Source organism: Salmo salar, chromosome 10 (genome assembly GCF_965601325.2).
Source record: "Salmo salar chromosome 10, fSalSal1, whole genome shotgun sequence".
Classification (NCBI taxonomy): domain Eukaryota; kingdom Metazoa; phylum Chordata; class Actinopteri; order Salmoniformes; family Salmonidae; genus Salmo; species Salmo salar.
The window spans coordinates 108,916,193-108,943,730 of record NC_138300.1 but is presented as its reverse complement, the minus strand read 5'-3'; the positions used below and the strand labels follow the sequence as shown (position 1 = coordinate 108,943,730).

At 41.7% G+C, this 27,538-nt stretch overlaps 1 protein-coding gene across 1 annotated transcript; it reads left to right on the top strand.

Moving 5' to 3' along the window:
- The first annotated feature begins 15 nt into the window (after window positions 1-15).
- Window positions 16-25,580, top strand: LOC106561461 (alpha-parvin). The gene is made up of 10 exons (XM_045688371.2): window positions 16-471; window positions 4,638-4,727; window positions 4,824-5,024; window positions 5,177-5,317; window positions 16,889-17,004; window positions 17,241-17,299; window positions 18,188-18,207; window positions 18,372-18,434; window positions 19,659-19,727; window positions 19,821-25,580. The coding sequence occupies exons 1-9, from the start codon at window positions 345-347 to the stop codon at window positions 19,712-19,714; spliced, it is 873 nt and encodes a 290-aa protein (XP_045544327.1). The 5' UTR covers window positions 16-344; the 3' UTR covers window positions 19,715-19,727; window positions 19,821-25,580.
- The last annotated feature ends 1,958 nt before the right edge of the window (window positions 25,581-27,538 follow it).

The following is a 27,538-nucleotide window of genomic DNA, read 5'->3' as shown; positions in this document are numbered from 1 at the left end:
AAACCCGGACGACGTTGGGCCAATTGTTCGCCGCCCTATGGGACTCCCAATCACGGCCGGTTGTGATACAGCCTGGATTCGAACCAGGGTGTCTGTAGTGACGCCTCTAGCAATGAGATGCAGTGCCTTAAACCGCTGCGCCACTCGGGAGCCCAAGTTAGGGGAGGAAACTACATATGGGAACAAGGAAAGGATTCGAGGGATGGACGAATGTTTGGAATTCCGTTTCCGTTATAGTGAACGTTGATTCGAACAGAACGTGACATATCAATTTAATTCAGAGATCTACTAAACGTGTAACTTTACTTTTTGATTGTACCTTTGAGTTTTGGTTAAATGTGATCATGGCTTCTTCGCCGTCCTCTCCCAAATCGCCGACTACTCCGAAATCTCCCTCTTCCAGAAAAAAAGATGACTCGTTCCTGGGAAAATTTGGAGGAACTTTAGTAAGAAGAAAGAAAGCAAAAGAAGGTAAAGTTCAGATCAAAACAATACTGTCAAAAAACATGTCTAAACTTAATTTGCGAGCAGTTGTTTGTCAACAGAAAAGGACAGGAAGAAAACGTGTATTTTATGGAGCGACAGTGTAGCCCATTTCAACTCTAGCTACAGCAATTTTTCAATCTGAGCGGGGCAAATTATTACAGAAAATGCATTGTGCAATGAAGTCACAACCTAATCTATTGTATACTCCGTCTGATTTTGTCAATTTATTACTGGTAAAGCCATAACGAATTCGCCTGCATGCTTTCCCCGCTGCACATTCATTTAAGATATCAGAATGGAGTAGCCTCGAGGCCTATCTAGGATACATGCATAATACTGCCTGTCTGTAAACTAGTTATTACACTCAAATAATGTATTCTATTTAAACTTTCTTGACCAGTAGGGCAGCCTGGGGATGAATACAGTGCAGTGCCTAGTAGAGTTACTAGAGTACTTACTACAGTAGGGTTATTTACTATAGATGCAGGCTACGATTGGCATATAGGGAACACTACTGCTGCAACCTGGATTTAGGGGTAGATGTAACATAGTAAACCTATATCTGGGATGCTCAAAATAGTATGATATGTTACGTATGGTATGTATTAATTTGTGGATGTCCATCATCCATTTCGTATGTTATGAATTACAATTCGTATGACATGTTACAAATTGCAATTTGTTGTGGCAAAAGTTCGCTGGGTTAGGGCAGGGTTCTACACTTAAGTTTTTCCACCACCAACTTTTTTTCTCCATTGGTAGCACCAGCACATGATTTGGTCGCACAATTGTTTTTTAATACAGTACCACTCAAAAGTTTGGACACACCTACTCATTCAAGGGTTTTAATGTATTTTTTACTACTTTCTACATTGTAGAATAATAGTGAAGACATCAAAACTATGAATAACACACATGAAATCATATAGTAACCAACTTTTTTTTTAAACAAATCAAAGTGTATTTTATATTTCAGTTTCTTCAAAGTAGCCACCCTTTGCCTTGATGCCAGCTTTGCACACTCTTGGTATTCTATCAACCAGCTTCATGAGGGAGTCACCTGGAATGCATTTCAATTAACCAGCTTCATGAAGAATGCTTTTCCAACAGTCTTGAAGGTGTTCCCACATATGCTGAGCACTTGTTGGCTGCTTTTCCTTCACTCTGTGGTCCCACTCATCCCAAACCATCTCAATTGGGTTGAGGTCGGGTGACTGTGAAGGCCAGGTCATCAGATGCACCACTCCATCACTCTCCTTGGTCAAATAGCCCTTACACAGCCTAGAAGTGTGTTGGGTCATTGTCCTGTTGAAAAACAAATGCTAGTCCCACTAAGCGCAAACCAGATGGGATGGCCTTCCAGGTGACTCCCTCATGAAGCTGGTTGAGAGAATGCCAAGAGTGTGCAAAGCTGTCATCAAGGAAGATTGTGGCTATTTGAAGAGTCTCAAATATAAAATATATTTGTTTAACAATTTTTTTGGGGTTGCTACATGATTCCAAATGTGTTATTTCATAGTTTTGTTGTCTTCAATATTATTCTACAATGTGAAAATAGTAAAAATAAAGAAAAACCCTTCGATGAGTAGGTGTTCTAAAACTTTTGACCGGTAGTGTATATACAGCTCTAGAAAAAATTAAGAGACCACTGCAAAATTATCAGTTTCTCTGGTTTAACTATTTATAGGTATGTGTTTGGGTAAAATTAACATTTTTGTTTTATTCTATAAACTACTGACAACATTTCTTCCAAATTCCAAATAAACATTTAGTCATTTAGACCATTTTATTTTCAGGAAAATGACAACTGGTTAAAATAACAGAAAAGATGCAGTGTTGTCAGACCTCGACTAATGCAAAGAAAATAAGTTCATATTCATTTTTAAACAACACAATACCAATGTTTTAACTTAAGAAGATTTCAGAAATCAATATTTGGTAGAATAACCCTGTTTTTCAATCACAGCTTTCATGCGTCTTGGCATGCTCTCCACCAGTCTTTCACATTTGATTTTGGGTGACTTTATGCCACTCCCGGCGCAACAATTCAAGCAGCTTGGCTTTGTTTAATGGCTTGTGACCATCAAACAAAGTGTGAGACATTGTGGCTTGTAGGCCTCTTTTTGTATTATTATTAATAATGACCTGGCCTGTGTCCCATAATGTGCCTGCATTCCATACAGAACCAGGATAATAATGACTAGCTATCTTTTACATTAGCATGCTCTTGTGTTACATTGATTTGGATAGATTTACTGTAACAGCAAAGAAAATATAATATTAAAATAAAGTGCAAAATGTATTTATTGCAGATTTCAAATTTCCATGTTTTCTGCAATTAAAAAAAAAAAAAAAACGATGCTTGATACCAAAATGATACCACAAAGTTGGGTGAAGGACTGATTTACTCCAGTTTTGTGTTTGGCCAGCGGCGTTGTGTGTAGCGCACTTGTGATGGAGATTTCAAAATAAATGGCCACAGGATTGGTTCAAATAATCATGATAGGCTACTTTGTAGTTACCTTTTAATTGCCTTTCCATCTACCAAAAAACAGTTAGGCTATCATTAGCACTGCTAATGGCTACACAAAGTGTTACACATATAGGCCCTATGCGCACCGCACACAGCGAGGCTTGACATTTAGGTAAACTTGCCAGTGCAAACTGAAAGCTACTGACCCAAATGGAAAAACGTACTGGCCCGGGTCAAGATCTGACAGAAAAGTTAATGATGCGTGTATAATTTCAATAGCAGTTGATTTTATCTTTCATTTGCGGGCTGAGCAAGTAGCCTATACAAGGTTCATACAGATATTGCCAAGTTAGGAGGCATGAGGACTGCAAGGAGGCATGAGGACTGCAGATGTGGCCAGGGCAAAAAATTGCAATGTCCGTACTGTGAGACGCCTAAGACAGCCTACAGGACGGACAGCTGATCGTCCTCGCAGTGGCAGTCCACGTGTAACAACACCTGTACAGGATCGGTACATCTGAACATCACACCTGCGGGACAAATAGACTACTAACAGATCTCTCGAGCCAGACGGCTTACTTCCGCAATCTTTGAATGCCTATAGGCTTACGTTGCTCCAAGGTCGGGGATATGTGAGACTAACTAACAGATGGGGAAATTACATTGTCTTGATTAACTGAGAACCGTGTCAGATCGGATAAGTATATTTAGGAACAGTGACACTGAAAGCTGAGGTGGTGCAGTGAGCTAAGGATTTTTTTAATATTGATTTAAGAACAGTAAGAGTCATCCCCTTTAGAACATCTCTGTGTTGTGAGATATAGCATTGGGAGAAGGACTATATGTGGACGGAGGAGGGCCACTAAGTAGTAGATGAAATTGCTGTGTTTTTCCCATGTGTAGGTGAGGGGAAAGTCCATATTCCTTGAGGAAAGACAGAAATCAGTGAGGGAAACCACTTACAGAAAGAACCACTACTCCTCAATAACATACCATATTAGACATGATAAAGCAAGCAAAACCCAATTCTACTCCTTTGTTAATGCTAGGCTATTTGGACCAAATGGCTGTGGGAGTAGTTAGCTAGTGTATTAGTGGTGTGGGAACACTATTGCAGTGCTATCATGTGCTGTTTGGAAGCACTTCAGAGAGGATGGTGCCAATTTTGATCCTTATCCCAGTAGTTGGGAACCCACGTGTGCCCCGCCTTAACAACATCCTCTCATTTTCCCCCTGACCTTTACGCTTATTTCCGGTGGATTGCTCATACTTGCAGAATTCTCACTGACATTAAAAATAGTGCAAAAAGAAACATGTAGTAGTAGTCATCTAAATTGTATAAAGCCTAATTCGTAGAATCATCACAAGTTGTAAGTGGCTTACTGTTTGTGCCGCCTCTTTGCTATGTGAATTTATAGCTATTGCACTGAAAGGTGGAGTGTTGAGAGGATGCATTGTGAGTGACATGATGTGTGGCTCAATTGGTCGAGCATGGTGTTTGCAACGCCAGGGTTGTGGGTTCGATTCCCACGGGGGACCAGTACGGAGACAAAAAGGTATGAAATGTATGCATTCACTACTGTAAGTCACTCTGGATAAGAGCGTCTGCTAAATGACTAAAATGTAAATGATGTAGTATGGTCTCTCTCTGAACTCTCCCATCTCTCCCTCCCTACAGTGTCTGAGCTCCAGGAGGAAGGGATGAACGCCATCAACCTGCCCCTGAGCCCCACCCAATATGAACTGGACCCAGAGGACACCGTGTTAGGTAAGTACAGCATATATCCCAATCTGAGAGCCCTGGTCATAAATTATGAAAGGTCTTAAAACTGGCTAAACCCAACCGTTCTTTCTGTTTCTGCAGAGGAGAATGAGTTTCGCACCATTGTTGACCCCAACTCCAAGAACGACAGCAAACTACAGGAACTCCAGAAGGTGCTGATCGACTGGATCAATGATGTGTTGGTAGGAGAGAGGATCATCGTGAAGGACCTGGCTGAGGATCTATACGACGGGCAGGTTCTGCAGAAACTCTTTGATGAGGAACAATTCAAATCCCCTATTGGTTCTCCATCAAACTTAAAGGAACACTAATTCCACCCTACTACCAATCGCCTTCTCCATCTGGCCTTTCTCTCTTTGACAGGAATGTCTTTATTTATGCTAAAGAAGACCACTGACCAAATGAATGCTGTTGTCTTTATATGCGTGTCTCAGAGAAGCTGGAGGGGGAGAAGCTGAACGTGGCTGAGGTGACCCAGTCGGAGATCGCCCAGAAGCAGAAGCTACAGACGGTTCTGGAGAGGATCAACGACTCCATCAAGATCTCCGCCAGGAGCATCAAATGGAACGTGGACTGTAAGTAAAGGCTGAGAACTACACTGAACAGAAATATATTTTTATTTAACTAGGCAAGTCAGTTAATAACAAATTCTTATTTACAATGATGGCCTACCAGGGAACAGTGGGATAACTGCCTTGATCAGGGGCAGAACGACAGATGTCAGCTTGGGGATTCGATCCAGCAACCTTTCAGAAATCAGTGAGGGCTGGCCCAATCAGTGAAGACTGGCCCAAATCAGTGAAGACTGGCCCAATGCTCTAACCTCTAGGCTACCTGCCACCCCGCATGTAAAGTGTTGATCCCAGAAATGTTCCATACGCACAAAAAGCTTATTTCTCTGAAATTGTATGCACAAATTTGTTTACATCCCTGTTAGTGAGCATTTCTCCTTTGCCAAGATAATCCATCCACCTGACAGGTGTGGCATATCAAGAAGCTGATTAAACAGCATGATTACACCGGTGCACCTTGTGCTGGGGAGAAAAAATGGGCACTTAAAATTTTGGCACATTTTGTCACAGCACAATGCCACATGTCTCAAGTTTTGAGGGAGTGTGCAATTGGCATGCTAACTGCAGAAATGTCCACCAGAGTTGTTGACAGAGAATTGAATGTTCATAACTTTACCATAAGCCGCCTCCAACAACATTTGTTTTAGAATTTGGCAGTGTGTCCAACCGGCCTCACAACCACAGACCACGTGTAACCACGCCAGCCCAGGACCTCCGGTTTGCTGTTCAACGTTGTGAACAGAGTGCCTCATTCTGGGGGTATGGGCAGGCATAAGCTACGGACATCAAACACAATTGCATTTTATCAATGGCAATTTCAATACACTGAGATACTGTGATGAGATCCTGAAGCCCATTGTCGTGCCATTCACCCGCTATCACCTCATGTTTCAGCATGATAATACACAGCCCCATGTCACTATTTACAGATGGGCTGTGTACAGGTACAGTGATCGGTAAGCTGCTCTGACAGCTAATGCTTAAAGTTAGTGAGGGAGATATACAGTATCTCACAAAAGTGAGTACACCCCTCACATTTTTGTAAATATTTGAGTATATCTTTTCATGTGACAACACTGAAGAAATGACACTTTGCTACAATGTAACGTAGTGAGTGTACAGCTTGTATAACAGTGTAAATTTGCTGTCCCCTCAAAATAACTCAACACACAGCCATTAATGTCTAAACCGCTGGCAACAAAAGTGAGTACACCCCTAAGTGAAAATATCCAAATTGGGCCCAAAGTGTCAATATTTTGTGTGGCCACCATCATTTTCCAGCACTGCCTTAACCCTCTTGGGCACCAGAGCTTCACAGGTTGCCACTGGAGTCCTCTTCCACTCCTCCATGACGACATCACAGAGCTGGTGGATGTTAGAGACCTTGCACTCCTCCACCTTCCGAATTTGTAGCAACAGTTTGGGGAAGGCCCTTTCCTGTTTCAGCATGCCAGTGGCCCCATGCACAAAGCCAGGTAAAAACAGAAATGGTTTGTTGAGTTCGGTGTGGAAGAGTTTGACTGGCCTGCACAGAGCCCTGACCTCAACCCCATCGAACACCCTTGGGATGAATTGGAATGCCGACTGCGAGCCAGGCCGAATTGCCCAACATCAGTAGCCGACCTCACTAATGCTCTTGGGGCTGAATGGAAGCAAGTCAAAGCAGTAATGTTCCAATATCTAGTGGAAAGACTTCCCAGAAGAGTGGAGGCTGTTATACAGTGCATTCGGAAAGTATTCAGACCCATTTACTTTTTTTTCTTCTTTTTTTTACGTTACAGCCTTATTCTAAAATGGATAAAATCTCAAATGTTCCTCATCAATCTACACATAATACCCTATAATGATGAAGCGAAAACTTTTTTTTTTAAATTTCTTTGCAAATGTATAAGAAATAAAAAACAGATGCCTTCAAGTATTCAGACCCTTTGCTATGAGACTCGAAATTGAGTTCAGGTGCGTCCTGTTTCCATTGATCATCCTTGAGATGTTTCTACAACTTGATTGGAGTCCACCTGTGGTAAATTCAATTGATTGGACATGATTTGGAAAGGCACACACCTGTCTATATAAGGTCCCACAGTTGACAGTGCATGTCAGAGCAAAAACCAAGTCATGAGGTCGAAGGAATTGTCTGTAGATCTCCGAGACAGGATTGTGTCGAGATATACACTACCGTTCAAAAGTTTAGAAATGTCCTTGTTTTTGAAAGAAAAGCAAAAAAAATGGTCCGTTTTAGCAATAAAACTGGCCGCCTTTAGACTGGTTGTGTATCTGGAGCATCAGCATTAGTGGGTTTGATTACAGGCTCAAAATGCCCAGAAACAAACAACTTTCTTCTGAAACTCGTTAGTCTATATTGTTTCGAGAAATGAAGGCTATTCTATGTGAGATATTGCCAAAAACTGAAGATCTCATACAGTGGGGCAAAAAAGTATTTAGTCAGCCACCAATTGTGCAAGTTCTCAGCCTTAAAAAGATGAGAGAGGCCTGTAATTTTCATCATAGGTACACATCAACTATGACAGACAAAATGAGAAGAAAAAAAATCCAGAAATTCACATTGTAGGATTTTTTATGAATTTATTTGCAAATTATGGTGGAAAATAAGTATTTGGTCAACTACAAACAAGCAAGATTTCTGGCTCTCACAGACCTGTAACTTCTTCTTTAAGAGGCTCCTCTGTCCTCCACTCGTTACCTGTATTAATGGCACCTGTTTGAACTTGTTATCAGTATAAAAGACACCTGTCCACAACCTCAAACAGTCACACTCCAAACTCCACTATGGCCAAGACCAAAGAGCTGTCAAAGGACACCAGAAACAAAATTGTAGACCTGCACCAGGCTGGGAAGATTGAATCTGCAATAGGTAAGCAGCTTGGTTTGAAGAAATCAACTGTGGGAGCAATTATTAGGAAATGGAAGACATACAAGACCACTGATAATCTCCCTCGATCTGGGGTTCCACGCAAGATCTCACCCCGTGGGGTCAAAATGATCACAAGAACGGTGAGCAAAAATCCCAGAACCACACGGGGGGACCTAGTGAATGACCTGCAGAGAGCTGGGACCAAAGTAACAAAGCCTACCATCAGTAACACACTACGCCGCCAGGGACTCAAATCCTGCAGTGCCAGACGTGTCCCCCTGTTTAAGCCAGTACATGTCCAGGCCCGTCTGAAGTTTGCTAGAGAGCATTTGGATGATCCAGAAGAGGATTGGGAGAATGTCATATGGTCAGATGAAACCAAAATAAAACTTTTTGGTAAAAACTCAACTCGTCGTGTTTGGAGGACAAAGAATGCTGAGTTGCATCCAAAGAACACCATACCTACTGTGAAGCATGGGGGTGGAAACATCATGCTTTGGGGCTGTTTTTCTGCAAAGGGACCAGGACGACTGATCCGTGTAAAGGAAAGAATGAATGGGGCCATGTATCGTGAGATTTTGAGTGAAAACCTCCTTCCATCAGCAAGGGCATTGAAGATGAAACGTGGCTGGGTCTTTCAGCATGACAATGATCCCAAACACACCGCCCGGGCAACGAAGGAGTGGCTTCGTAAGAAGCATTTCAAGGTCCTGGAGTGGCCTAGCCAGTCTCCAGATCTCAACCCCATAGAAAATCTTTGGAGGGAGTTGAAAGTCCTTGTTGCCCAGCGACAGCCCCAAAACATCACTGCTCTAGAGGAGATCTGCATGGAGGAATGGGCCAAAATACCAGCAACAGTGTGTGAAAACCTTGTGAAGACTTACAGAAAACGTTTGACCTGTGTCATTGCCAACAAAGGGTATATAACAAAGTATTGAGAAACTTTTGTTATTGACCAAATACTTATTTTCCACCATAATTTGCAAATAAATTCATTAAAAATCCTACAATGTGATTTTCTGGATTTTTTTTCCTCATTTTGTCTGTCATAGTTGAAGTGTACCTATGATGAAAATTACAGGCCCCTCATCTTTTTAAGTGGGAGAACTTGCACAATAGGTGGCTGACTAAATACTTTTTTGCCCCACTGTACATACTGTGTACTACTCCCTTCACAGAATAGCGCAAACTGGCCCTAACCAGAATAGAAAGAGGAGTGGGAGGTTCAGCTAGTCCCTCCATGTTTCAGTCCGTTTTCCTCTGTTTGTTTCTAATGAATGCAGCCCTGGAGAGACAGACTAAGTGGTCCAACAGATAGACTACGTGGGTACGTGGGTGATGTTCAGCTAGTTAAGAGTCCATACTTTGCTTACTGGTAATTGAGTTTTCTCTGCTTCCCTTTGCTTTCTCTCTACTGAAGAGGAATGTCTGTCTGTATATTTTAGTGAAGCACTTTAGCTTTGCCTTGACGTCTCTATCTTATGAAAGGATTTTAATAGGGCTGTGACAATAACAGTATTTTAATTTTTTTTCCAAGGCAAAAATTAAAACACGAAGCAGACCAAATTCTTTGGTCCTTTAAAAACCTGCTGTATGTACAATATTGTGTGCTATATTTTGGAAAATAAATAAATGTGACTCTGGATGACAACATAATTATGTTTGTTTCCAACATTATGGGTGTTTTCCAAAAGAAGTTGCATCCGCTTCGTGTTTTGTTTCTTTGCCACGATACTAAGGAGTATCGCAATACTGTTATCATAACAGCCCTAGAACACATGGGTGATTTTTCAAGTTTTAATATCACATAGACAACTACAGTGAAATGCCTCTCCCTAACCCCAACAATGCAGTAATCAAGAACTATGTAATACTAAGATTAACAAGGTAGAACAAAAACACACAAGATATACAAATAAGAAGAACACGATACAGTAAATAAGCATACTATATACAGGGTCAGTTCCAGTACCATATTTACAATTTGCAGGGATACTGGATCGATGTTCAGCGAGTAAAGAGTTCATACTTGTTTCTCTGGTCATTGAGTTCTCTGCTTCCGATTGAGTTTTCCCTCTAATGAAGAGGAATGTCTGTCTGTACATTTCAGTGAAGCGCTTTAGTTTTGCCTATTGCCTATTTTCTGAAAGCTTTTTAACCAGAAGATGGTAATAGCACTTAGGAATTGTTTTAGCAACATGTTTGTATGAGAAAATGAGAGGAGTGAAGTAATCAAGGAAATATACAGTGCCTTCAGAAAGTATTCATACCCCTTGACTTATTCCATATTTTGTTGTCTTACAGCCTGAATTTAAAATGTATTAAATATATTTCTCTCACCCATCTACACACAATACCCCATAATGACAGTGAAAACATGTTTTTAGAAATGTTTGCAACTTTATTGACAATGAAATATCAAATGTACATAAGTCTTTACACCCCTAAGCACCTTTGACGGCGATTATAGGCAGTTAGGAAAGCAAAGGCTAGCTTTTTCAAACAAATGTTCATCCTGTAGCACAAACTCCAAAAAGTTTTTGGGACACTGTAAAGTCCATGGAAAATAAGAGCACCTCCTCCCAGCTGCCCACTGCACTGAGGCTAGGAAACACTGTCACCACTGACAAATCTACTATAATCGAGAATTTCAATAAGCATTTTTCTACGGCTGGCCATGGTTTCCACCTGGCTACCCCTACCCCGGTCAACAGCCCTGCACCCCCCACAGCAACTTTCCCAAGCCTCCCCCATTTCTCCTTCACCCAAATCCAGATAGCTGATGTTCTGAAAGAGCTGCAAAATCTGGACCCCTACAAATCAGCTGGGCTAGACAATCTGGACCCTCTCTTTCTAAAATGATCCGCCGCAATTGTTGCAAGCCCTATTACTACCCTGTTCAATCTCTCTTTTGTATCGTCTGAGATCCCCAAAGATTGGAAAGCTGCCGCGGTCATCCCCCTCTTCAAAGGGGGAGACACTCTAGACCAAAACTGTTACAGACCAATATCTATCCTGCCCTGCCTTTCCGAGGTCTTTGAAAGACAAGTTAACAAACAGATCACTGACCATTTTGAATCCCACTGTACCTTCTCCGCTATGCAATCTGGTTTCCGAGCTGGTCATGGGTGCACCTCAGCAACACTCAAGGTCCTAAACGATATCATAACCGCCATCGATAAAAGACAGTACTGTGCAGCCGTATTCATCGATCTTGCCAAGGCTTTCGACTCTGTCAATCACCGCATTCTTATCGGCAGACTCAACAGCCTTGGTTTCTCAAATGACTGCCTCGCCTGGTTCACCAACTACTTCTCAGAGTTCAGTGTGTCAAATCGGAGGGCCTGTTGTCCAGACCTCTGGAAGTCTCTATGGGGGTGCCACAGGGTTCAATTCTTGGGACGACTCTTTTCTCTGTATACATCAATGATGTCGCTCTTGCTGCTGGTGATTCTCTGATCCACCTCTACGCAGACGACACCATTCTGTGTACTTCTGGCCCTTCTTTGGACACTGTGTTAACAAACCTCCAGGCGAGCTTCAATGCCATACAACTCTCCTTCCGTGGCCTCCAACTGCTCTTAAATGCAAGTAAAACTAAATGCATGCTCTTCAACCGATCACTGCCCGCACCTGCCTGCCTGTCTAGCATCACTACTCTGGATGGTTCTGACTTAGAATATGTGGACAACTACAAATATCTAGGTGTCTGGTTAGACTGTAAACTCTCCTTCCAGACTCACATTAAGCATCTTCAATCCAAAATTAAATCTAGAATCAGCTTCCTATTTCTCAACAAAGAATCCTTCGCTCATGCTGACAAACATACCCTTGTAAAACTGACTATCCTACCGATCCTTGACTTCGGAGATGTTATTTACAAAATAGCCTCCAACACTCTACTGAGCAAATTGGATGCAGTCTATCACAGTGCCATCTGTATTGTCACCAAAGCCCCATATACTACCCACCACTACGACCTGTATGCTCTCATTGGCTGGCCCTTGCTTCATATTTGTCACCAAACCCACTGGCTCCAGGTCATCTATAAGTCTTTGCTAGGTAAACCCGCCCTATGTCAGCTCACTGGTCATCATAGCAGCACCCACCCGTAGCACGCGCTCCAGCAGGTATATTTCACTGGTCACCCCCAAAGGCAATTCCTCCTTTGGCCGCCTTTCCTTCCAGTTCTCTGCTGCCAATGACTGGAACGAATTGCAAAAATCACTGAAGTTGGAGACTTATATCTCCCTCACTAACTTTAAGCATCAGCTCTCAGAGCAGCTTGTACAGCTTGTACAGCCCAGAGCAGCTTGTACAGCCCATCTGTAAATAGCACACCCAACTGCCTCATACCCATATTGTTATTTATTTACACCCCCCCCCCCCCAAAGCATAATGTTTCCACCTCCATGTTTGACGGTGGGGATGGTGCTCTTGGGGTCATAGGCAGCATTCCTCCTCCTCCAAACATGGCGAGTTGATGCCCAAGAGCTCCAATTTGGTCTCATCTGACCACAACACTTTCACCCAGTTGTCCTCTCAATCATTCAGATGTTCATTGGCAAACTTCAGACGGGCATGTATATGTGCTTTCTTGAGCAGGGGGACCTTGCAGGCGCTGCAGGATTTCAGTCCTTCACGGCGTAGTATGTTACCAATTGTTTTCTTGGTGACTATGGTCCCAGCTGCCTTGAGATCATTGACAAGATCCTCCCGTGTAGTTTTTTATTTATTTCACCTTTATTTAACTAGGCAAGTCAGTTAAGAACACTTTCTTATTTTCAATGACGGCCTAGGAACTGGGGTTAACTGCCTTGTTCAGGGGCAGAACAACAGATTTTTACCTTGTCACCTCGGGGATTCGTTTTTGCAACCTTCCGGTTACTAGTCCAACGCTCTAACCACCTGCCTTACATTGCACTCCACGAGGAGCCTGCGTGGCAGGCTGACTACCTGTTACGTGAGGGCAGCAAGAAGCCAAGGTAAGTTGCTAGCTAGCATTAAACTTATCTCATAAAAAACTATCAATCTTAACATAATCACTAGTTAACTACACATGGTTGATGATATTACTAGTTTATCTAACGTGTCTTGCGTTGCATATAATCGATGCGGTGCCTGTTAATTTCTCATCGAATCACAGCCTACTTCGACAAACGGGTGATGAATTAACAAGCGCATTTGCGAAAAAAGCACTGTCATTGCACCAATGTACCTAACCATAAACATCAATGCCTTTCTTTAAAATCAATACACAAGTATATATTTTTAAACCTGCATATTTAGTTAATATTGCCTGCTGACATGAATTTCTTATAACTAGGGGAGTTGTGTCACTTCTCTTGCGTTCCGTGCAAGCAGTTAGGGTATATACAGCAGTTTGGGCCGCCTGGCTCATTGCGAACTGTGAAGTCCATTTATTCCTAACAAAGGCCGTAATTAATTTGTCAGAATTGTACATAATTATGACATAACATTGAAAGTTGTGCAATGTAACAGGAATATTTAGACTTAGGGATGCCACCCGTTAGATAAAATACACAACGGTTCTGTATTTCACTGAAATAATAAACGTTTTGTTTTCGAAATGATAGTTTCCGGATTCGACCATATTAATGACCTAAGGCTCGTATTTCTGTGTGTTATTATAATTAAGTCTATGATTTGATATTTGATAGAGCAGTCTGACTGAGCAATGGTAGGCAGCAGCAGGCTCGTAAGCATTCATTCAAACAGCACCTTCGTGCGTTTGCCAGCAGCTCTTCGCAATTCTTCAAGCATTGCGCTGTTTGACTTCAAGCCTATCAACCCCCGAGATTAGGCTGGTGTAACCGATGTGAAATGGCTAGCTAGTTAGTCAGGTGCGCGCTAATAGCGTTTCAAACGTCACTCGCTCTGAGACTTGGGAGTGGTTGTTCCCCTTGCTCTACATGGGTTACGCTGCTTCGAGGGTGGCTGTTGTCGATGTGTTCCTGGTTCGAGCCCAGGTAGGAGTGAGGAGAGGGATGGAAGCTATACTGTTACACTTGTAATACTAAAGTGCCTATAAGAACATCCAATAGTCAAAGGTATATGAAATACAAATCGTATAGAGAGAAATAGTCCTATAATTCCTATAATAACTACAACCTAAAACTTCTTACCTGGGAATATTGAAGACTCATGTTAAAAGGAACCACCAGCTTTCATATGTTCTCATGTTCTGAGCAAGGAACTTAAACGTTAGCTTTTTTACATGGCACATATTGCACTTTTACTTTCTTCTCCAACACTTTGTTTTTGCATTATTTAAACCAAATTGAACATGTTTCATTATTTTTTTGAGGCTAAATTGATAGTATTTATGTATTATATTAAGTTAAAATAAGTGTTCATTCAGTATTGTTGTAATTGTCATTATTACAAATAAATAAATAAAAAAATCGGCCGATTAATTGATATTGGCTTTTTTTTGGTCCTTCAATAATCGGTATCGGCGTTGAAAAATCACAATTGGTCGACCTCTAGTCCAGAGTAGTGATGCTAGGCGGGCGGGCAGCACCTTTTACTAGCATTTAAGAGCAGTTGGAGGCCATGGAAGGAGAGTTGTATGGCACTGAAGCTCGTTTGGAGGTTTGTTAACACAGTGTCCAAGGAAGGGCCAGATGTAGTATACAGAATGGTGTCGTCTGCGTAGAGGTGAATCAGAGAATCACCAGCCGCAAGAGCGATATCATTGATATATACATAGAAAAGAGTAGGCCGAGAATTGAACACTGTGGCACCCCCATAGAGACTTCCAGAGGTCCGGACAACAGGCCCTCCGATTTGACACACTGAATGAACTCTGTCTGAGAAGCAGTTGGTGAACCAGGCGAGGCAGTCTTTGAGAAACCAAGGTTGTTGAGTCTGCCGATAAGAATGCAGTGATTGACAGAGTCGAAAGCCTTGGCCAGGTCGACGAATACGGATGGCAGTGATATCGTTTTGGAACTTGATCATGGCTGAGGTGCACCCATGACCAGCTCTGAAACCAGATTGCATAGTGGAGCAGGTACGGTGAGATTTGAAATGGTCGGTAATCTGTTTGTTAACTTGGCTTTCAAAGACTTTAGAAAGGCAGGCAGGGCAGGATGGATATAGGTCTGTAACAGTTTTGGTTTCGAGTGTCTCCCCCTTTGAAGAGTGGGATGACCGCGGCAGCTTTCCAATCTTTAGGGATCTCAGACGATATGAAAGAGAGGTTGAAAAGCCTAGTAATAGGGGTTGGAACAATTTCAGCGGATCATTTTAGAAAGAAAGGGTCCAGATTGTCTAGCCCAGCTGATTTGTAGGGATCCAGATTTTGCAACTCTTTCAGAACATCAGCTATCTGGATTTGGGTGAAGGAGAAGCGGGGGGGCTTGAGCAAGTTGCTGCGGGGGGTGCAGAGCTGTTGACCGGGGTAGGGGTAGCCAGGTCGAAAGCATGGCCAGCCGTAGAAAAATGCTTATTGAAATTCTCGATTATAGTATATTTGTCAGTGGTGACAGTGTTTCCTAGCCTCAGTGCAGTGGGCAGCTGGGAGGAGGTACTCTTATTCTCCATGGACTTTAGTGTCCAAAAAAACTTTTGGAATTAGTGCTACAGGATGCAAATTTCTGCTTGAAAAAGCTAGCCTTAGCTTTCCTAACTGACTGTGTATATTAGTTCCTGACTTCCCTGAAAAGTTGCATATCGCGGGGGCTATTTGATGCTAATGCAGTACGGCACAGGATGTTTTTCTGCTGGTCAAGGGCAGTCAAGTCTGGAGTGAACTAAGGGCTATATCTGTTGTTTACTTTTGAATGGGGCATGCTTATTTAAGATGGTGAGGAAAGCACTTTTAAAGAACAACCAGGCATCCTCTACTGATGGGATTAGTTCAATATCCTTCCTGGATACCCGGGCCAGTGCTACGCGCTTCAGCACTCGGCGGTCCAAGGTATTGTGTGTCGGGAAAGGGGATAGATACTGAATGCATTCAACTGAAATGTGTCTTGCACATTTAACCAAACCCCTCTGAATCAGAGAGGTGAGGGGCTGCCTTAAACGACGTCATGGGGGAGCAGTTGTTGTTGGGGGTTAACTGCCTTGCTCAAGGGCAGAATGACAGATTTTTACAACTTGCTGGATCTGGGATTTCGGTCACCTTTCGGTCACTGGTCCAATGCGCTAAACCGCTAGGCTAGCTGTAGATGGGTGAGGGAGAAAAAGAAATGTTCATCCATTTAGAGTTCAGGCTGTAACGCAACAAAATGTGGAGTAAGTCAAGGGGTATGAATATTTTCTGAAGGTACTGTACACATTCTTCAAGGTAAGAGTTTTGTTTTGAAAGAAGTATGAATGCATGAAATAACTACATCAAAAAGAGAAACAATTGTATGACATGATGGAGGAGTCTTTGATCAAATTTACCGCAGACTTTTGTCACCCAAGTGCTAACTGAATCAATGCAATTGTTCCCTGCTTTCAACCTATTCTTTTAAGCTGGGGAAAAACACTTAAGGGGGATGTAACACACTCCTCTGTTCTGATCCACTTAGCCTGAAAGGATCAAACAGATATCAGAGGGCTTTTAGATAGCTCTCCTTTAATTTAGCATTTTAGTAGGGAGAAATCAAAGCCTTGTTTACTTTATTGATTGTTCTTTCAACCATTCAAAGCTTAAGCAAATCCCCCTTTCTGTCTCTCTTGTCCAGCTGTACATGCTAAGAGTATAGGGGCCATTCTTCACCTGTTGGTGGCGCTGTCTCAACACTTCAGAGCACCAATCAGACTTCCTGACCACGTGTCCATCCAAGTAGTGGTGGTTCAGGTACTGTACATCTTATTTGGCTTGAAATATAGTACACATGGATGATATTTGAAATAGCCTAAGTATCTGAAGTCTTATGCATATTAGTTACATGTGAAAATAACTTTGCTATACATGCTTATAAATGTGATGAATAATAATGTAACACTCCCACTCTTTAGATACAATTATAGGCCCCTTTAATGCAAGGCAGATTCTCCTGTTTCATTTGGCATTTTGTCTGTCTTTTTTCTCAGAAAAGGGAGGGAATTCTTCAGTCCCGCCAGATCCAGGAGGAGATCACAGGCAACACAGGGTATGTCAGCTCTCAGCTTGCCTCTTTTCTCATTGATAGAACTCGCACTCCTCACTCAGTCTGTTATGTCAGAAATAGAGAGGTTTACCTTAGTACACCACATAATATCATTGCCCCTCCCAAAAACACAATGCCATCTTATTTCCAATATTTAGTTCTTATACATTTTCCACTCTCAAATGCAATCCCTCCTGCAGCCTTTATGAAAGGCTATATTCTAAAATAACTGCATTCTATTATAGGTGTTCAAGCACAATTGTTTCGCCAGCATCTATGAACACAGTAGACCATTGTATGGACAGGGATGTGTGGTTCCTTGCCAGTGTAGCACAGCCCCAGCTGAGGTTGGAGCGGTCCAGCAGGCCCAGAGCAGCTGGGGAGATAAGTGGGCGGGCAGTGCGCTCATATTATAGTCATGGTCACAGGGTTGTTATCATACGACCTGGACTGCTGCCCAGCGCTGCCACTGTCATTAGAGATTACACCATGAAGAGAAGGAGCTGTGTGTGTGTGTGTGTGTGTGTGTGTGTGTGTGTGTGTGTGTGTGTGTGTGTGTGTGTGTTTGTCCAAGCCATCCCTTGTTAGCCTCCTTTGTGTGATAGCTGTTGGGATGTTGCAGCAGCCCCTTGACCCAACATGCCTGGCTCTGACAATACCACAATGGAGACATCCATTTTGTTAAATGTTCACCGAAGTTAACCTATTATGTACTCCATCAACATTACTGTATTCACCACCAACAATCCTGTTTATCTGCTTGACATAAACGTATCAATAGGACTTGTAGAATAGAAGTATGCTGTTATATAAATGGAATTCAGTTCTTTGTGACCTGTCCTTGCAGACCAAATGTAGGTTTAGAACTTGTTTTCTTCTCGTTTCCCTCAGGGCTTTGTCTGGGAGACATGGTACGTATTCACTGTTTATTCTCTACTGATGCATTTTCTCATGAGTCGCAAATGGACATTTTTGGTCTTCAAGGCACAGTTTTCAGTACTTGTCATTGACTACCGTGACATTTTTTGCATCGTTTCTTTGAGTAACGGTATGACTGTTCTCTCTGTCCATTAAGAGCGAGATGGTTTTCACACCCTGTTTGACCATGCTCCAGACAAGCTCAATGTGGATGAAATAGGTACTGTGTGTTAATTGTTAATACTGCAGCAGTGTTTTATTGTACTGTTGCTATTGTTTTGGCTCTACTCCACATGATACAATTAATGAGGTTAAAGCGCATTCGGTCAGCTTTGATTGTAGGGTATTTTCATCCATATCTGATGAACAGTTATGAAATTACAGCACATTTTGTACATAGTCCCCCCATTTAGGGAACCAAAAGTATTTGGACAAATTCACTTACAGTTTTGTGTGTATTAAAGTAGTCAAAAGTGTTGTATTTGGTCCCATATTCCTAACTTGTGACTACAAACTTGTTTTAATGCATTTTCAGTTTGTTTTGATTGAGTTTTAGATTATTTAGTGTCCAAAATAAATTAATGGTAAACAACTCAAATGACAATACATGATTTACCATTCATTTCTATTGGGCACAAAATAATCTGAAACACAACCAAAACAAACTGCAAATGCATCCAAAAAGTTTGTAGAGTCACACATTAGGAATATAGGAACAAATACAAACTGTTTGAATAATTTAAATGTCCAATGCAGCCGCTTTTTTTTAAATCTCAATATCAAATAATTTCTGGATAACATTTAAGTTCCTTACTGTGATTGTTTTCAATTAAAATAGTCAAAAATAAATAAAAATAGCTTCTTAGCAAAGAGCAGTTTCTCAAGCAATAATTTTGCTTGGACTGTCTGCAAGTGGTCTGAGTGGGGAGGGGGGAATTGAAAATGTTCTGTTATAGGCAGAGAGGTTTGGAACTCTCTTATTGGTCTATTAACTAATTTACCGCATGGTGATGTCACCATGGAAGACCAAATCTCCATCCCAACAAAACAGGCTGAAATGTCTGTCTTTTCAAACAGCTCTTACACTAAATAGGCATTATCATACTTTTCCAAATTTCACAGTATTATTCCAACCTCCTAGGCTGGAAATATATATACAACAAAGGAAAATCACATTTGTGACTGCACTGGGCCTTTAATACATATATAACTGAATTTGTCCAAATACTTTTGGTTCTCTATAATTGGGGGACTATGGCCAAAAAGTGCTCTAATTTCCCAATTGAAAATACCCTCAATTTAAAGCTGACAGTCTGCAATTTAAGATCGCAGTCTTGTACCATTTTCAAATCCGAAGTGCTGGAGAACAGAGCCAAAACAACAACAAATGTGTCACAGTCCGAATACTTCAGGATCTCACTGTAAATGGCTGCTGTTTCCACAGACTCTCATCACCTTTGTGAACAAACACTTGAACAAGCTCAATCTGGAGGTGGCTGAACTGGACACACAGGTACAGTATATGAACTAGAATTATCTAACGAGAATCATACCTCAACTTGTATATTGATAAGAATAACCATGTTTTAGTTTTTTTCATCTGTAGTTTGCTGACGGTGTTTACCTGGTTCTGCTGTTGGGACTGCTGGAGGGCGACTTTGTTCCGCTCTACAATTTCTTCCTGACACCTGAGAACTTTGACCAAAAGGTATGTTCACATTTACTCTCCATTTTGCTAAATTGTATATGTTCTATGTGTGGTGCACTTTAATTACAGTGAACACACTAGTTTCATACATTTCCAGCAAATGATGATTTTATGGCCCTAATTGTTGAAAAATCCATTGGAATAAAACATAATTCAATCATTTGCACCATTGTTAAATTCAAGAGTTATAATCCTTCAAAATGATTTGCTGATATTAGTATTTATCATGTAGATTATTCCTTACTGTCCGACAGACAATGTGCAACCCAAAGCCTCTTGACAGCTATTCTTAGCAGGCTTTTTAAAGGGACGCCCTGTCAAACCTGAGCTTGGGTCCTCTCCTGCAGGCTGTGCTGTGCCAAGCAGAGTGGGCACCCACCCGCAGGCAGCATCTGTAATCTGCTCCTGCATAGGAAATCAATAAGTGGCCAAGAGATTAGCACTAATGCAGAGAGAGGGAGGGGAGCAGGGACAAGGGGTCCTTTCAGGGACAGGCGCTATAAAGGAGTGCCCTCTATGCGCCTGAAGGAATCCTCCAATGGTTGATCTTGCTTGATTTCTACACCGCCCTCTCTCTCTTTCTCTCTCCTGCTCTCTCTCTCCCACTCACTCTCTCTCTAGCACTGTCTCGAGATCTTTCTCTCCCTCTCTTGCTCTCACTCTCTCAAGCTTTGGCTACTAATTGCCCTCCATATTTCCTAAATCTCCTTCAACCCCTAGCTGATCTGTTCTTAGAATTACCAGGCGCTGCACTGACACTCAGTACCACACTTTTACATGAACCAACTCAACCAAACAACAACCACATTCTGACTGAAACACCTCCCCCTTCCTCTAATCTAATGTTTTAGCTGGTGCAGAATGAGTGGGGTTTTTTCAGCTGAAAAGGGGTTATGGGTTTATTGAGCTGATGTTTCCACACCGAGGAACATGTGGCTGGGGAACTGTGATGACTTGTGTGAATTGTATGCATTGTGTGTTCGTTGTAGAGCTGTTTCCTCATACTGTAGCCTACCTTTGCAGGGCTCTTCTGTTTTGTAATGTTGCTGTCATTGAGGTCTGGAGAGACCCAGGCCTGAAGGTAGGAGTTCTCTTTTAGGATGTCATTATATAGTTGCTATGGACAATTATTATGTTTTTTTTTTCTATATATATTCTGAGGCTGAACATTTAGTGCAAAGCCATATGGAGCAATACATATAACTCCTGATAATTCAATGTGTCAGTGTATCTGTCTCTAAATAAATGATTTGTTTATGAGAATTCTGTCAGGCACTAAGCCCTGAAAGCAGTATTCTCACATACAACCAAGTCTGGAAGAAGTTTGTCTTTATGCTCTTTCACTCTACCAATCCATTCAGTCAATCTCAAATGTCACACTATGTTGAAGTAGAAGCACCACACACCAAGCCCCTTTGTGAATAGGTTTTCTTTTTGGGTTCTGTGTGTAATTAATGGGTTTTTTAATTTGTCCTTAGAATTATGTAGTAGTGTGTCTATGACTACATGTTGAAACACACATTCATGTTCAGTGTACTTTTTCATTGGCAGTACGATTTGTCATTTCTGAATCGGAATGCTTTTCTCAGGGTCAAAACACTTCCTTTATGCCATATCCTCCTCGATTTCTATTCGAAAATATGTTTTTAGTGACTGCTGTCTGTATGTGTTTATTCATATGTTCTTATTTCCCAGATATTTTGAACTGTGACCTCAAGTCCATGCTGAGGGTGCTGTATAATCTCTTCACCAGATACAGAAATATGGACTGAATATGTGGTGTTGTGGGCACTCATTTTACTGGTAAACATTCAATTGCAATTTTCACAATTGCATGCTTCAAGGGAAGCATTTTAATTATGCCAAGAGCACTACGAACCAATCCAAGACATTAAGCATTTATATTATGAAACAACAATTTAGCAATAGATTGTACCAAATATTGTATGTGCCATAATAATAACTATAAATTGTATGTGTCATTTTTTATTTGTCTGCAACTACACTAAATATACAGTACCAGTCAAAAGTTAGGACACACCTACGCAATCCAGGGTTTTTCTTAGTTTTTTACTGTTTTCTACATTGTAGAATAATAGTGAAGACATCAAAACTATGAAATAACACATATGGAATCATGCAGTAACCAAATAAGTGTTCAACAAATCAAAATATATTTGAGATTCTTCAAAGTAGCCACCCTTTGCCTTGATGACAGCTTTGCGCGGTCTTAGCATTCTCTCAACCAGCTTCATGTGGTAGTCACCTGGAATGCATTTCAATTAACAGGTGTGCCTTGTTAAAAGTTAATTTGTGGAATTTCTTTCCTTAATGCATTTGAGCCAATCAGTTGTGTTGTGACAAGGTAGGGGTGGTATACAGAAGATAGTCCTATTTGGTTAAAGACCAAGTCCATATTATGGCAAGAACAGCTCAAATAAGCAAAGAGAAACGACAGTCCATCATTACTATAAGACAGGTCAGTCAATCCGGAAAATGTCAAGAACTTTTAAAGTTTCTTCAAGTGCAGTCGCAAAAAGCATCAAGCGCTATTATGAAACTGGCTATCAGGAAAGGAAGACCCAGAATTACTTCTGCTGCAGGGGATAAGTTAATTAGAGTTAACGGCACCTCAGATTGCAGCCCAAATAAATGCTTCACAGAGTTCAAGTAACAAACACCTCTCAACATCAGCTGTTCAGATGAGACTGTGTGAATCAGGCCTTCATGGTCAAGTTGCTGCAAAGAAACCACGACTAAAGGACACCAATAAGAAGAGACTCGCTTGGGCCAAGAAACATGAGCAATGGATATTAGACCGGTGGAAATCTGTCCTTTGGTCTGATGAGTCCAAATTTGAGATATTTGTTTCGAACTGCCGTGTCTTTGTGAGATGTAGAGTAGGTGAACGGATGATCTCTACATGTGTGGTTCTCACCGTGAAGCATGGAGGAGGGGTGATGGTGTGGGGGTGCTTTGCTGGTGACAATATAGTGATTTATTTAGAATTCAAGGCACACTTAACCAGCATGGCTACCACAGCATTCTGCAGCGATACGCCATCACATCTGGTTTGCGCTTAGTGGGACTACCTCCAGGCTGTGTGAGGGCTAATTGACCAAGAAGGAGAGTGATGGAGTGCTGCATCAGATAACCAGGCATCCACAATCACCTGACCTAAGCCCAATTCAGATGGTTTGGGATGAGGAAGGACCACAGAGTCAAGGAAAAGCAGGCAACAAGTGCTCAGCATATGTGGGAACTCCTTCAAGGTTGTTGGAAAAGCATTCCAGGTGAAGCTGGTTGAGAGAATGCTAAGAGTGTGCAAAGCTGTCATCCAGGCAAAGGGTGGCTACTTTGAAGAATCTAAAACTTGTTTTGGGGTTACTACATGATTCCATATGTGTTCTTTCATAGTTTGGATGTCTTCACTATTATTCTACAATGTAGAAAATAGTAAAAAATAAAGAAAAACCCTTGAATGAGTTGGTGTCAACTTTTGACTGGTACTGTATATACACTGCTCAAAAAAATAAAGGGAACACTTAAACAACACATCCTAGATCTGAATGAAATAAATAATCTTATTAAATACTTTTTTCTTTACATAGTTGAATGTGCTGACAACAAAATCACACAAAAATAATCAATGGAAATGCAATTTATCGACCGATGGAGGTCTGGATTTGGAGTCACACTCAAATTTAAAGTGGAAAACCACACTAAAGGCTGATCCAACTTTGATGTAATGTCCTTAAAACAAGTCAAAATGAGGCTCAGTAGTGTGTGTGGCCTCCACGTGCCTGTATGAACTCCCTACAACGCCTGGGCATGCTCCTGATGAGGTGGCGGATGGTCTCCTGAGGGATCTCCTCCAAGACCTAGACTAAAGCATCCGCCAACTCCTGGACAGTCTGTGGTGCAACGTGGCGTTGGTGGATGGAGCGAGACATGATGTCCCAGATGTGCTCAATTGGATTCAGGTCTGGGGAACGGGCGGGCCAGTCCATAGCATCAATGCCTTCCTCTTGCAGGAACTGCTGACTGTGCAGCCCCCCAAAGAAATGCCACCCCACACCATGACTGACCCACCGCCAAACCGGTCATGCTGGAGGATGTTGCAGGCAGAAGAACGTTCTCCACGGCGTCTCCAGACTCTGTCACGTCTGTCACGTGCTCAGTGTGAACCTGCTTTCATCTTTGAAGAGCACAGGGCGCCAGTGGCGAATTTGGCAATCTTGGTGTTCTCTGGCAAATGCCAAATGTCCTGCACGGTGTTGGGCTGTAAGCACAACCCCCACCTGTGGACGTCGAGCCCTCATACCACCCTCATGGAGTCTGTTTCTGACCGTTTGAGCAGACACGCACATTTGTGGCCTGCTGGAGGTCATTTTGCAGGGCTCTGGCAGTGCTTCTCCTGCTCCTCCTTGCACAAAGGCGGAGGTAGCGGTCCTGCTGCTGGGTTGTTGCCCTCGTACGGCCTCTTCCACGTCTCCTGATGTACTGGCCTGTCTCCTGGTAGCGCCTCCATGCTCTGGACACTACGCTGACAGACACAGCAAACCTTCTAGCCACAGCTCGCATTGATGTGCCATCCTGGATGAGCTGCACTACCTGAGCCACTTGTGTGGGTTGTAGACTCCGTCTCATGCTACCACTAGAGTGAAAGCACCGCCAGCATTCAAAAGTGACCCAAACATCAGCCAGGAAGCATAGGAACTGAGAAGTGGTCTGTGGTCTCCACTTGCAAAACCACTCCTTTATTGGGGGTGTCTTGCTTATTGCCTATAATTTCCACCTGTTGTCTATTCCATTTGCACAACAGCATGTGAAATTTATTGTCAATCACTGTTGCTTCCTAAGTGGACAGTTTGATTTCACAGAAGTGTGATTGACTTGGAGTTACATTGTGTTGTTTAAGTGTTCCCTTTATTTTTTTGAGCAGTATATTTTGTTCATAAAAGTCTAGGTAAAACAGTCATTGTATGATTGTTTTTTTATTGTTATTTTTATTGATGAGAATTGCCCTTTTTCATTCTTTAAAATGTTATCTTTTAAAAGGTTGATGTAGTGATGAACTTGTTTTCATTCACTTACCCTTTTCTACTTTCATTACTTGTTTCCACTGGGCGCCAACGACGTGGTTGTCTATTAAACAGCCCCCCTGCACCTCTCTGATTCAGAGGGGTTGGGTTAAATGCGAAAGACACATTTCAGTTGAATGCATTCAGTTGTACAACTGACTAGGTGTCCCCCTTTCCCTTTTTAATCCTTGATGTGCCTTCATTTAAACATACTGTATGCCATTACTAGGAAGACACCACTTAAAATGCTGACTGATTTTAATAAGTTATTTTACTTACTCTCAAATGTTTTTCATGTATCATATATGATACATTTTTTTATAACTAAATGAAATTCCTAAATGTTTAAATGTAAAAACACTAATTTTATAAACTGAAGCTATCCTTTTGCAGCTGTCTAAAGGTGTGAATATCTGTCAGACTTGGGGTTGTGCAAACAATGTGTGTTTGAAATTATATACGCTACAATCCATATGCACTGTACTTGAATTACTGTAGGTACATTAATAGAGTTAATTTATCCATAGTTTGTATTACTTCTCTGTTAATCCTGAAATAAAACAATCAATCTGTGGATATTGTGCCGATTGAATGTTATTCCATTACTGTCATGTTACCATAGGTCTCGAACTCACTTCTCCCTCTTCAGAACAGTATATGATATTTTGGAGGGTTTGATTAGAACAGTGTTTGTAGCAGGTCTCAGCCTTCAGGAAAATGTCCTGTCATATGTTTCTAAAATAGAGCTGAGTGACCTCTACAATACTATTAAAGGTTGGTAGCAGGTGGTCACTGGTTGGGAAACAACAGGAAAACTAGGTTCTTTCTGTATTTTATCATTTGAAGGTTACCCGGTGTACCAATGTATTAGGTCATGTGCCTTTTAGCTATATGATATCTGGATGTCACTGTAAGAAGAGAATACAGCTGTAATTTATTTTGTAGTTTTTGCAATATATTTGAGTACACTACCACCCAATAGAGAGAAACGACCAGAAAAGAACACCAGAGTAATTGACTGCTCGTGTAAAGATGTCTTGACTCGTGGATGCTAGTGGTTTCCCCGTTAGAGGGCAATTACCCCTCTCGCTCCACATCCCCCTCTGCCTTTATTCCTTCATTACCTGTCCTCACAAGAGAGCTAGTGTTTGTGCATCTGCCTCTCACACCTCACCTCTAGAAACAAGCAGCAGGCATTATAATGTAGAGAGCACAGGAGAGGAGAGCTAAGGGACCATTGGCAGAGATGTAAAGAAAATAATTTGATACCTTGGGCCCCCTTTTTATTTGCATGTGAGGATTGATCATTTATTTTGGGACATGGCTAAACACATCTAGGCTAAACATGATAACGAAATAGACACACTGTCTGCTCTTTTAGGCTGCTTTCGTTATGGGTCATGTGACCTGGCTTCACTCTGTTGGGATTTTCACATGCTCTTAAGAAACCAGGGCCAACATCAAAGGCTGGGGCATTCATCCATAACATTACAGGCAGCCCTGTGGACTATGAATCAGAGAGACGATTGGTGCACAAACATATCCATGTGTTTACGTGTAATGTGACATCAACCTCTTCAAATGTCCCGTTTGAAAAGGCCTGCTGCTAACCTGTTATCCTGTAACACAATCCCTGAGAAGAACCACAGTCATCCAATGAATGTACATACCCTTCTTTCATCAGACCATTTGTTATACGTGAATGTGCAGAGTGAATGCGACTCCATCTAACTTATAGAAACAGAGTGGGTTATATGATCGTTTTAACACAATTAACCTGAAGTCCTGCTTAGTCCACTATGAGCTTTAAATGTCGTAAAATCCTAAACCTGCTTGCATTGATAACTGTCATATTTATGTCTCCTCAGATGACCTGGTATAATGACAGTGTAATAATGAATGCAAGTGAATTTATGTTGCCTGGAAGAAATGAGAAATGAAATTATTCTCAATCACCGTAGGGCTCAAATGAAATTTACTGTCCCAGAGGCTCAATTGTCAATGATCTGAAAGCATTTGGATGCTCAAGCATCGCCGCATCCCTTCCTGTCTTTCTATTTACCCCCATCAACACTGCTTTCCTCTGACCACAAGAGGGCGACTGCTCACACACAGATCTACTTTTCCAGATCTTCTCTCAATGACAAGTGATGTTCAAATCAAGTAGACACTTTGATACTGCAACCATGGGACTGTCACTGGCCAAGGCAGAGAAAAAGGAATTAAGGCAGAGCACCATAACATGTTTATTATACAACAGCATATATCAAGTTCCCCCATCCAGATTTTATATTAAGTATTTAATTCCCATGATCTATCTGTTCTTCACAAAACATGGCTTAGTAGAGGTCACATTTAACCCCTGACCTCAGGGTGAGGGGGGTCAACCTTAGTCAGCAAAAACAATAGCCATCAACAGGTTACACACTTATGGACAGGCAAGGGTATCTGGGCTTGAAAATTACACTTTGTAATGTTTCTGCTTCTGTAAAAATGTTTCTGCTTGTGTGTTATATTAGCAATGCAGCACAT